The following is a 12,355-nucleotide window of genomic DNA, read 5'->3' on the forward strand; positions in this document are numbered from 1 at the left end:
GGAAAATTCATACTACTTTTCCAGCTTTTCCCATTTCCTGCTTCTCTGTGAACTAATAGGTGCATTTATCTTCAAAACCACAGAGCTTAAGATCACTTTCTGCAGTGTCCAAGAAAGGTCATATAAGAAAGACACCGAAATGGAGGGCACACTGTTGCCTGAATGAGGGTTGTGACAGTTGTGAGTTGATTTCATTGTTTGTTTAGCATCTTCCCGTGAGCACAAATTAAACTTCAGGAGGAGCAAGGAAGCATGTTTGAGTTACATTCAGGATGCCATGCTACAGAAGCAATGGAAAAGGGCTGCAGAGTTTCTGACCTTCTATATTGAGTCACTGGAGAAGGACTATTCCAGAGAACCCATTGGTCCATCAGAGGTAAGTCCATGTCCCTTATCTGAGTTCTTTTGCACTTGAAAAAGTACTTGCAAGCTGCAGCTGTAACACTTCAGGACCAACATTTGTCTTAATGAATTTACCACACATCAGACCTCATCACTGTTGGTGCTGAAGGCAGCCTCCTGCCCAGTGACTCACTGAAATCCTGCCCCTGCACAGACATGGCTCTGCTGAGGGCTTAAGCTGTGCTGGAGCTTGAGTTCTGCTGAGGTCTTGCTTTCAGGGGTGCTGAGAATCTGCTGTGCTGTCTCCTGTTTTTCCTGACAGAGTGCTTAGTGGTCCTGAAAAGTTCTTTGGGCTTGCAGGCTGGTTTTGTGGGCCTGTGTTTTCTTTTTGGTGGTTTCTTTTGATTTTGAGTTGGTTGGTTGAATGCTTTGGGGTTTTTTGTTTTGTTCTTTCTAAATACACAAGAGATGAAAACTTGAAAACTTGACTTGATATAAGTTTATTCTATCAGGAGCCTATCTATGAAAAGTCAACTCAAAGTAGTCTTTTAAAGTGGAAAAGCAGTAAATGTGTTTGCCTCTGGCATCAGTCAGAATCTATTAGTGGCTTATTTAGGTCATTACCAGCTCATCCAGTAGCTGCAAAACTTGCAGGTACTGAGATGGAAGCAAGTGGAAGGAAAGTGATCAGAGTTGTTAAGTAAATGGAGTACTTGAATATGGCTAGCTTGTAGACCTCGAAAACAAGTGCATGTAGATGGGAAGCTGCATGTAATTGGAAATAATCTTTATTACTAAGTTCGAAGAATTGGGTATACCTTGTGTTGAATCATATCAAAGGAGAACATAATTTCTCAGGGAAGGGAGGGGGAACCTTGTGACATGCAGTTTTCATAAGCTTTGCTGGAGTGCTGCATTTATAAGAAGCAATTAAGATGCACCCACTGAATGATTGTAAATGTACTACTAGATTAATAGGTTACTTTAGCAGCAGATAATACTTAGTGTTATTTTTTATTTGCAGTTCAAATGTATATTTTTTATGTGCCAGAGTAACTGTAAGTTTGATAAGACTGGATATATGGTGACTGTTGCCATTTTTGTAGTAAAGTTGTTTTTGAATCTCTCTTTCTCCATTAATAGATGATTTGGAGAATAGGAACTGAAATTTTGTGCCATTATTCCCATGGCAACATGAAAGAGTTCAGCTGTTTTATTGAACAGATGAAAACTTTAGGAATAAAAAGGTACTTGAAGGTGAGTGTACATAATGCAGACTTGAGGATTTTCCACTTTTACCCGTGTGCTTACTTGAATATTAGTTTCTGAGTGTCATGGTTTAACCCCAGCCAGCAGCCAAGAACCACACAGCCACTCACTCACTCCCCCACCAAGGGGATGGGGGAGTGAATCAGAAGAGTAAAAGCTACAAAAACCCATGGGTGGAGATAAAGACAGTTTAATAGAGAAAGCAAAAGCTGCACACACAAGCAAAGCAAACCAAGGAATTAATTCACTGCTTCCCGAAGACAGGAGGTGTTCAGCCATCTCCAGGAGAGCAGGGCCCATCACGCGTAATGGTTCCTTGGGAAGACAAACACCATCACTCCAGATGTCCCCCCTTCCTCCTTCTTCCTCCCACCTTATATACTGAGCATGATGTCATATGGTATTGAATATCCCTTTGGTCAGTTTGGGTCACCTTTCCCAGCTGTGTCTCCTCCCAGTCTCCCTTGCATCCCCAACTTCCTTGCCAGCGTGGCAGTACGGAAAGCAGCAAAGGCCTTGACTCAGTGTGAGCTCTGCTCAGCAATAACAAAAAACATCTCTGCATTATCAACGCTGTGTTCTGCACAAAACCCAAACACAGCCCCATACTAGCCTCTGTGAAGAAAGTTAACTGTACTTCAGCTCAAACCAGTACACTGAGTTTCTCTTTTGAAATGTATTACTGATATTAGTATCAACAAAAATACATTTGAGTTTGCAATTGTATGGTATTTTTAGGGTTATTCTACACGTATATCTCATTTGGTCTATATATTTGATCACAGATGCATATTGTCAGTGCTTAGAACTGCCTAGACCCTTTAAGCTTTAAATTTGAATTTGAAACAGTAAAATTAATTTTCATGCATGCCCCAATAACATCTGATTACAGGCCAACACCTGCCAAGTTTTGTTTCCAGTCCTCAATTTGACCACTGTGGTTCTAACCGAACAGTTGTACTTATTTTGTGCCATCGTTACCATCTCAGTTTGAGTAGCTAATCTGATTATAAACCAGTATGCTGTGCCACCTGTGTCACCCAGCTGTAGGGTTGTTTCCTGTAGTGGCTCATTCAAACCTATACTGTTTTGGTTTCCTGGGGTGTTTCTCACTTGAGATGGTGTTTGTGTCTATCATTCCTTTGTTAAAGGCCTTCACAAGAAGTCCTATACGGGAGTTTGCTAGAGCTAACTGAAGGTTTTGACTTTTATCCAGTGCCTAAGCAACATAATAGGGTGGTAAAACATCCCTCTTTTAGGTGCTCTGCAGTTGGGTGACCAAATGGAGATTAGCAAATGCATCCCAGCTGGGTTTCCTGAGGTCATTTCTGGCTCTTCTGAAATAGGTACAGCACTTGTTAAAGACAAGGAGGTTTTTGAGACAACTGTGTTCTGCTGATAAGTATCACTGAGTACCTACTACCTGATGGGTGACTTTCTGTCCCACAGATTTCAAGTGCTTCAACCCTTTTCCTCAGAAGGTATTCCTGGGAAGGGAAAGGACTGAAGCTTTTGAAATCTGTGGGGCAGAAAGTATCTTTGTATATCAGATATGCTTTTAATTACTAATGTTTCTCCAGCACCTTCAGACAGAGAAAATTATTTAGGTTCTTGGTGTGTCTCCCTCCCCGCTGTGGTGCTTGTACTCCCCCATTCCTGCATTTTTCTCTGAAATTCCTTGTAAAGATACTGTTTGCATAACAGAATATTTGTACACTGCTCTTCTGATTAAAATACTTTCCTAACTGTGTTGGAAGTAATTTATATGCATGTCAGTAAGTCTCTTCTTTCACTGCACATGTGTGCAGAACTTTGCTGTATTGCTGAGAGCTGCTCTATTAGAGGTGTGAGACACTGTGGGATGGACTGTTTGAATTTCAGGTTTGCTTGGAGGATGCCTTCCATCTCCTCTGTAATGGACAGATAGATGAAGCTTACCGAAACCTGTCCCTGGCAGAAAGCTGGAGGTATGGAGAACAAACAGCCATTCAGGATAAAGAAATGAAACTGGTCCAGGCTTACAGGGGACTGTTGGACTACTGTAACTGGTCTAAGCAGAAGAACATCCTGTTAGAGCATGGTAAGTTATTTTTTGGATTGAGCTGTAAACTTCAACTTGCTCGTGCAGGCGCCATGGTTGGCAGTGACACCTTATCCTTTACAAGACTTCAGCATTTGATGGTTTGGCTGGTATGTAATTCTGTATCAGCAGTGATGGTGGTGCCAACATGGCACACTGACTGACACTGTGCTGAAGTGCCCTGAAATGCTATTCTGAAACTCTTTCTCCCCCTGAATCGCATTTCCTACATGCAGCCAGCATCACCTGAAATAATGATCAAAGGAAGGGGGTTCATAGGTGTGCAAGTGGTTGATTGCTGCTAGAATTTTGAACGATAGCAAAACTCCCCAAAACTGTGTTTGAATTTCAGTTTCTGTAAAGACACTTAAGTTGCCATGCGTGTCACATCTAATTCTGGAAATACCTTCTGTCTGTGTGTTATCAGTTACACTGGATCTCTACTTGTTTCTGTGAGAACTAAGTCTTGAGTTTGGTTCGTGGACCTTGTGCATGTTACCTTGGAGTACTGCTCATGCTCCATGAGGTGAAATTGTTTGATAATACATTCGGATGAGAAACAGTGAAAATTTCTTGTTTCAATACTGAGGAAACTGAGGCATCTTTTCTTAAAAGCTCTTTGATAGGAGTCTTTGCTTAGCAAAATGTGATCACCTCTTAGGGGCACAACTTCAAGATCCCTTTGACTGGCAGAGATAACTTGGTGGCATTCTTTCACGTTTTGGTAGGTCTGGATGGATTTGCAGACTTGTCTGTTGAACAGGAAATGCACCGTTGCTTCCAGAATGCAGCAGTGAACTTAAAGGAGATTATTAAAATACCTGGAGTCTGGGATCTCTTTGTGAAAAGCTATGTGGATGTAAGGCCATGTTTTACAGATGTCTATCTTTTGTGTTTCCCTAAGTTTAAGATGTTTGGATGCAGCTTTTTTTTTTGTGTGTCGATGAAAACAAAGTATCTTAAAAGCAACACATCAAAATGCATATGTCACTGGCTTTGATATAGAGCACAGTTTATTCCTGGTAGCACTGCTGAGCTGTACAGAGTACAAAAAGGACTTTATCTATGCATTATCAAGAGGAAAAAATAGACCAACAGCTTGCATGGTTTGGTATCATGGTGCTACAGAAATTGGAGCATAGCTGCTTTTGTTTAAATTCCTGAGAACAAGTTCTCTCGTTTGTGGCAGGGTGTAGTTTTTTCTGGGTACACTAAATATCAGAGACACCAAACATGCAGCCCCTCTTTTTTTTGCGTTTTAAAATATCTGATTAAAATTTGCAATTACAAAATAAAGTTAATTTTAGAATCTCTTTGTAATTATTTACTTTTTGTAAATGCTGATAAGCTCTGACTTCTCTAAGCACATCTTAAGGAATTTTGCTTGGTGCTGGCATCTGACAAGTTCCCTCATTGAGTTCTCTCTTTAAAGACGTGGCAGGCTCCTTCAGCATCTCTTTTCAGTGAGCACGTGCTGGTAAATCTTTGACAATTAAGTAAGTGTTAAGGAATTTTCACCCATAGCAGCTTCTAGTTGTGAAGTTTTGTCAGTAAAATAAAATACACTAGTCTTAGCCTTATCTAATATGCTGCACACTTAGGTACAGACTGTGTTGTTGGATGGTTCTGTGTCAGTCCAAAATTAGCTGTAGGAGTTTGATTGCATATATCTACTAAAGTAATGACAGGCTTAACTTCTCTTAGATGTTGGAGTTCTATGGAGACCATAATGAAGCCCACCAGGTACTGAATGAATATGCCTACAACTCAAAGTTTCCTGCTAATCCCAATGCTCATGTCTACCTCTATCAGTTCATGAAGAGACATGGTGAATCAAAGAAATCACTCATATCTGCACTGAGGGTATGTATTCCATGGGAGAGACAGTCTGTATCATCCATGTTGTGTGGTTAACTGTCCGACAGTTTGGTTCTGTTGAACTCTGTAGCATTACTTATCCTGTTGTATTCTTCATGGGAAGCAGAGGGTTAGAAGAAAGTGAGCAGGAGGGAGCGGTATCCTTTACTGCCTTTGAATTCCATTTCTTGCTTTGCCTTTTAACTGACACATCCTAGAACTTCTTAAAGTCGGTAAACAAGCTCAGAGAATGTGTTCACATTATTCCAGAGGTCTGTATCAGCAGTCTTGTATGTAACATGCATTGGTTTTCTGTTAGTTTGGTCTTTACAATATTGAAGAAATTAGATGCTCTTTCACATACCGATCCTGCCTAGCAAGTTTCTTTGCTTGTTTTCAATGAGCTGTGCATTTAAGCTACAATAAAAACTCATGTCTGCTGGCTGTTGGTAGACAAGACCTTGCTGGATTATGCTTTTGTATAGTTGCTTTTAAATTCCTGCTTTCCTTGCCCTCCCTTGGTGCTGCTTGCAGTGTTCTGCATTGTGTTTTGCCACTTGATGGCACTAATGTGCTTTCATTAGGGCAGGTGGTGTTTAAAAACAGTTTTGTAAAGTGTAGACTTTTAAACTGTAGTGTGCATGTATAAAATTCCATCTTCTCAGTCCTTCATAGCAGTGGCTTTAGGCACTTTAGTCTCTTACAAGATGGTGACAAATCACAGAACTGGTTTGATAGGTCCAGAAACTGATCCAATGCACAGAGCAGTGGACAGGGCAGCTAGAACTGGCCTAGGAAGAAAATGATGCTGCCTTCTAAAATGAGGACACTGATTATGGATTCAGGCTGCTCTTTCAGGATGTTATATTTGCCACATGCAGTGTTTTTCATTACCCATCAGATATTTCATCCATTGTGTCACAGAGTAGTGCCAAAGATGTGCAAAATGGGCCTAGATATTCATTCTTTACATCAAGGCATTAAGGTACCATGTTGCTTAATTTTCTGAACTAAAACAGCCAAGGCTCTGAAGCCTGTGCTTCTCTTGATCAGGTAGAAGCATTCAAAAGTTTTCACATTAATATAATGTATCTAGGTTTTGTCTCTTGTTTTTCAGATCTTGCATGATATTGTTCCTTCTCATGAACTAATGATAGATTTTAATACCATGCTTCAAAAATCAAGTAAGTCTTTACCTTTACTCCTTTCCTTTATGTTAATCTAGAATAATATTCTGAAACTGTCCTTCAGCCTTTTTACATTTTAAAGCAGTAGCTTTGTTTGCTAAGAAAATAACACCAAAAAACCAACCCAAACCCCAACTTTGCAATCACAGGAACCTACAAGTTGCATGTGTATAAACGTGCTTTTCTCATTTTGAAGGCTGATCAAAGCCAACTGTTGTAAGACATAGCTAGGATCTCAAAAATAACTTAAACAAAATTTTTAGGTACTCTATTGTGAATTCTAGAGTCTCCATTCCCTCTTTTGGGGTCTCTGATTTATTTATTTAGTCTTTCTCTTCTAGAGGAATTGAGGTGGATCTATTCTGTAGTTCATTGTTTAATGATAAAGAACAAACTTTTCCTCCTTTACAAGGGAGCTTTAGTCTTCCAGTTTGGAGACTGTTTTTTCCATGCTTATAAATTGTATTCCGAGCTGTCTGTCTGTCTTGTGACCTAGTATGTCCCAGCAAGTCAGCAGATTGGTGAAATGTCTGTGAATGAAGATTGTTCTCTTTTGTGATATGATAAGGGTTAATGGCTTCAAACTGACAGAAGGCAGGTTTAGAAGAGATATTGGGAAGAAATTCTTGACTCTGAGGGTGGTGAGGCACTGGCACAGGCTGCCCGGAGCAGCTGTGGATGCCTCATTCCTGGAAGTGTTCAATGTCAGGTTGGATGGGGCTCTGAGCAACTTGGTCTAGTGGAAAGTGTCCTTGCCCCTGGCAGGGGGGTTGGAACTAGATGGCCTTTAAGGTTTCTTCCAATCCAAACCATTCTATGATTAATTTTGGGGAGGGGGGAAAATAAAAGACTTTATGGCTGATACTTCTTTTTTTCTGTTCATGGATGACACATTTGCTAACTTTTTGTAGCTAATGAGAACAATCTAAGTTTTTAAAGACATTTATACCAATGAACACAGCTTTTCCCACATTCGCCTGCTGTCATAGGTCAAGTGTTGTTTTAAGAACTCTGGTGATATATAACTATTGATGTGAAATGTCCACTTTATTCCTATCAGTCTAAGGTTTGATTTTATGGTGGCATCTTAGGATTTGAGGTGTTCTAGAGGTACTGCGTTCCCTTCCCCATAGGAGAAAATATTGAGAGGTGCCAGATGGAAGCACTGATTATTGAGCATTAGAAACAGCAACCAGTGTAAGCAGGGCAGTGTGGGATAAGGGAGTGGTGGTCCTGTGTGTTCCTTGAGTCAGCAGTTTTAAGCAGGATGGGAGTAGGGACAGAATGTCTCTGGTGAGAATTGTGCTCTAGAGCCAGGAAATACACCTTATCTCTTGCAAGAAGCAGAAGGCAATGGGGGAACTCTCAGAAATAGGGAGGGTAGCAGCGTTTGGGGAGGCAGGATGGTGAACTGTATTTCACTTGGTGCTTACTAATGAGTTCATCCTGATCTAAGTGACTCATTAATAAGCCTAATCTTTTTCCAGAGAAATGGAAAAAACGTCGACTGGGGCTAGAAGTTATTTTTGCAGCCTTGGATTATGCTGGCTGGAAAGAAAATGTAAAAGCGTGGAGCTGTTTGGCAAGACAGGTGAAACAAATTGTAGTGTAAGTATCTCTGATGTAGTGTGCTAAAAACAGCTGTGTAAAGTCTTACTTTTGAGCCATTGACAAAGTGACCCTCTGTAGCCTTTCTCTGGTGCTGGTGAAGAGAAGAGTTGCCTGGCTTACCCTGAGTTCCGTGGCACTGCTTGACTGGCAGTGTGCTTCCGTTGGGAGGGAAGAAGAAATTATTGAAGGGAATTAAAAATTTCCAGTATTGCATTGTATTAAAAAAAGTTTGGTTTTCTTAACACATTATGTGCTTATGCAGGAAGAGTTATTCGGGTGTTGGGGTAACATTTGCTGCCCATCACTTGTCTGTAAGGAGGGGAGTTGCTGGATGTTCTGCTCTGCTCCTACCCCTGCATTATTTGAAGCTGGTTTGAGAATTGCTGGGCTGCAACAGTGGCATGGCTTTTACTGTGCAGATTGGTCTATTGTGTGATGGTGATTACTGTTAGAGTGCAGCCAGTGTAAAAGCTGAGCCAACATGCCTGGAAGTAACACAAACCTTTCCTTAAAACAAGCCAGCCCCTTCATACAACTAATCGGTTGACAAACTTGAGGAAACTTCCATGTTGCTATTGACAAACTGGCACACGAGTCAAAGGCTTGCTTTATTTCACACCATAATCTGTGTTACTGCCAAATCTAAGTAAGACTGCTAGAGTTCACCTCCCGCCTCACTAGTGTTGCCAGGGATGAAAAAAAGAGAAAGTTATTTCTGTTTAGTTTAGTGTTTCAGTCTCCAGTATAAAGTCAGTGTGTTTATGTTAGCAATTTAGGAAACTTGTGGCAAGCTGATTATAAAGTTCAGTGCATCCTAGTCATCCTTTCATCCCAATTTAAGCTTGTCTGTAACTTGTTTAACCTTCTTCCAGCTCTGAGAAGCATCTTGACTGGATTAAGCAAGAGTGGAACTCCAGGAAGGACTGGTGGCCAGCCTTCCATTATAGCCATTACTTGGCAAAAAGGAATTGGCAGGAAAATAAAAGCCTTTCATATGAAAAAGCTCTGGTAGCTGGAATATTACTGGGAAAAGGTAATACTGAATGTTCTTCCCTCATCACTATATATAACGGAAATATGGCTGGTTCTAGCCCTAAGGAGATGGGATGCAGCTGATCTACTCACTGGAAGAAATGCAGTTTCTTCTTTTTTAGGGAAGATTCTTGTCTTTGAAGCTGAACATGAAAGGTGTTTAAATTGGTTTGATATTTAATGGTGAGGCATATTTTGCATAACTTATGTTATCCTGGTTTAGAATTCCGTTTTATCTGGCATTGTTGAGCAGCCACAATACTACTTGTCTTGTTGTTTAACCTTCAACCCCAAATTTCAATAATGCACAACACACTCCTGAGGGAATATCGTGAGGACTGCAGAGAGTTTGCTTGCTGGATGCCAGCCTAAGAAGTATCTCAGCAAATACCGAGAGGAGCAGCTGGTCATTAAGACCATGGGGGTGTTGCAATGCAGGAAAGAGGAAGAGGAAGGGTCCTCAGTGAAAACCATTAGCAGTTTGGTATGGTGAATATCATTACCTAAAGAGGTAATTCTTTGAAATGCTGCCAAACCCAAGTTGAGTATCAGACCAAGAATCAACTGCTAAACTGAGAATGAGAAGATGGTGTGGAGACCATGGCTCCTACACCACTGTGTTTGGTTTTGGTTGTTTGTTTTTTTTTACTTTCAGTAGTATGTTATCAGATCTCTCACAGCTTTTATTTTCAGATGGCTGATAGAATGATTTCAGTTCTAATTTTCTTGAATGAAGTTTCAGTTCTTATTGGTGTCAATATGAGCCTCTGTTTTCCTTATCCAGCATAGTAAGTTAATGTATCAAGTCAATGCTGCATTACACTCTTGAAATTTTACTTTCTGATCTATTTGCAGTGCAAAACCAAAAGAGAACAAATATTTTGCAAGATGGCATACGTTTATATACATGTAGAATGTTTAATGGGTCAAATGAGGAGAGATTATTTAATGATACAGTTATGTCTCTAACGTGTATGTTTTAGTTTTCAGTAATGAAATGTATTGAAATCCATCCTAGATGTTTGCATATTATTTAAACAATGAAAACATCTTTGTATTTGCTTTTATCATGGTATAATGTACAGTGCCTTTTTTTTTCCTCCTTAGATTGCAAGTACTTGAAATATGTGTCACACCAAGGCTGCAAAGCTCAGCTGAAAAAGTTTCGGATGCTGAAGAAATTTGTGAATAGGCACAATCATGTCTACCTGAGAATATCTGATCTGTGATTCTTCTGTACAACCTTGATTAGAAGGTGTCCTTAAAGTTCTTGTGTTTTTTTTCTCTCTGTAAAACTGACTTCTGTACTGGAGCTACTCTAAAACTTCTAGGCACACCCTAGCCACTTAGTGCTAGACTTTTTTATATATTTCTGTAAAAATGCTTTTGTTTGTAATGGTTTTATAATAAAATGAATATAAATCAGCTGACAAGGCTGAAGAATTTCTTTTAATGTTAGCCCTATATTTCTGTGTGAAATGCAAACAGCATTGATGTCAAATATATCTTGAAAATTATTTGGTTACTGTGGTGGGGAATTTCTGTTTCAATAATGCTGCAGGGTTGATCCTCCTCATGTCTAGATGCATAGATGGTGATTTAAATGACAGCTGGAATGAAGTTCAAACTTCATCCAGGACTAGCAGTGGCATTCATAACAGGTGACATGTCTTAACCTAAGAACAGTACTTGACACACTGTGAAAATGCTTTTTCAACCTGTAAAGGTTACATAGCTTCTGTTTATATCTGATCATTTCCTGAAAAAGGAAAATGGAGAGGCATCTGTCCCTTTTTTTTTTTTTCCCCCTTGTATGTTGAGAAGAATTACAGGTTGTGCAGAGCTACTGCAGCTTGTTCAAACAGATGATGCACTTCATATCTAAAGGTAGTTTTTCCACGTCCTACTAAGGGGTCATGTGTCCTGTTCAGGGATAGTTGTCACATCACTGGTCAAAGAGACTGAAAGGTTGCTGTAGCTGCATGGCTGCAGAGGGAAGATCATGTTACACTGCTTTGAAAGAGCAAAGGCACAGAAATACTGAAAACTTCTCTACCTGGTGGAAGAGACTTTCTAGAACTTTTTTGCAGTCTTGCCTATGAGTTGAAATACGCCATGTTGCTGTGTTTGGAAAGCACATGTTAATGTGTTGTCACAAACTAGCATTCCGGTTCAACTCATTCTGGATCTTCAACTCAGTTTTGACTATTTATATTGTGAAGTTTCAAAATGCTTTTCTCCAGCATCCCATAAGGTGTCTTTGAAAAATATGTTAATAGATTATGCTTCCAGCTTTCTCCTGTGACCTCTGGAAGCAGGATTGCTGCTGAGGATTGTGTCCTCTCCTGGTGCTAGAACTACCATGCTGCAGTCAGCAAGTAGAAGAGCAGCACAGTCCCAGCTTTCACATAATTATCTCAAGCATTGCTCTTTCATGTCTTGCAAGAAACTTGCTGTTTCCTGACACCCTGGTACTTACACCTGAGGCAATTTTTTGTGAAAATTATTCAGTCCATACTGTGTTTTCAAGCCTGTGTGTTGTACTTTGAATGTGGTAACTCCTACTGGATTGGAATGTTCTGTTTTGGCTCTGAATTCTGTGTTCTGGTTTGGTTTTCCTGTCAGTTGTCCTCCCCATTCTGTGTGCAAAGCTTCTGTGAGGTTTTCTTTTTTCCCTTCCATGAAAGAAATAGCACATCTTTTCTTTTCCATTCTTCTATATGCTGAGGCAAGGAACTTCTTCAGGGAATTCACATTTTCTGCACAGACCCAGTGTCTTACTGTCCCTGTTATTCCACCTCTTTTTAATACTAAAGCCTAACATAATGTTAACACAAAATTGCAAATCACTTTGGCTCTACCTTCTGCATCCACTGTTGTTCTGTCCATGTTTTTGATGCTCCTGCTTGTGTTTTCCTGTTTTAAGAATGTCTTTAGTAAAGTTCAAGAAAAGCAACCTAATGAAATGTCAGCTGCT

The 12,355-nt window shown here is 40.0% G+C and overlaps 1 protein-coding gene across 1 annotated transcript; it reads left to right on the forward strand.

Annotated features, from left to right (window-relative positions):
* Positions 1–214: 214 nt before the first annotated feature.
* Positions 215–10,685, forward strand: TAF1A (TATA box binding protein (TBP)-associated factor, RNA polymerase I, A, 48kDa). The gene is made up of 9 exons (XM_009074820.1): positions 215–376; positions 1,486–1,599; positions 3,493–3,691; positions 4,420–4,550; positions 5,396–5,554; positions 6,666–6,732; positions 8,223–8,343; positions 9,219–9,379; positions 10,486–10,685. The coding sequence occupies exons 1-9, from the start codon at positions 278–280 to the stop codon at positions 10,605–10,607; spliced, it is 1,173 nt and encodes a 390-aa protein (XP_009073068.1). The 5' UTR covers positions 215–277; the 3' UTR covers positions 10,608–10,685.
* Positions 10,686–12,355: the final 1,670 nt, after the last annotated feature.

Source organism: Acanthisitta chloris, unplaced genomic scaffold, assembly GCF_000695815.1.
Source record: "Acanthisitta chloris isolate BGI_N310 unplaced genomic scaffold, ASM69581v1 scaffold10575, whole genome shotgun sequence".
Taxonomy (NCBI): Eukaryota; Metazoa; Chordata; class Aves; order Passeriformes; family Acanthisittidae; genus Acanthisitta; species Acanthisitta chloris.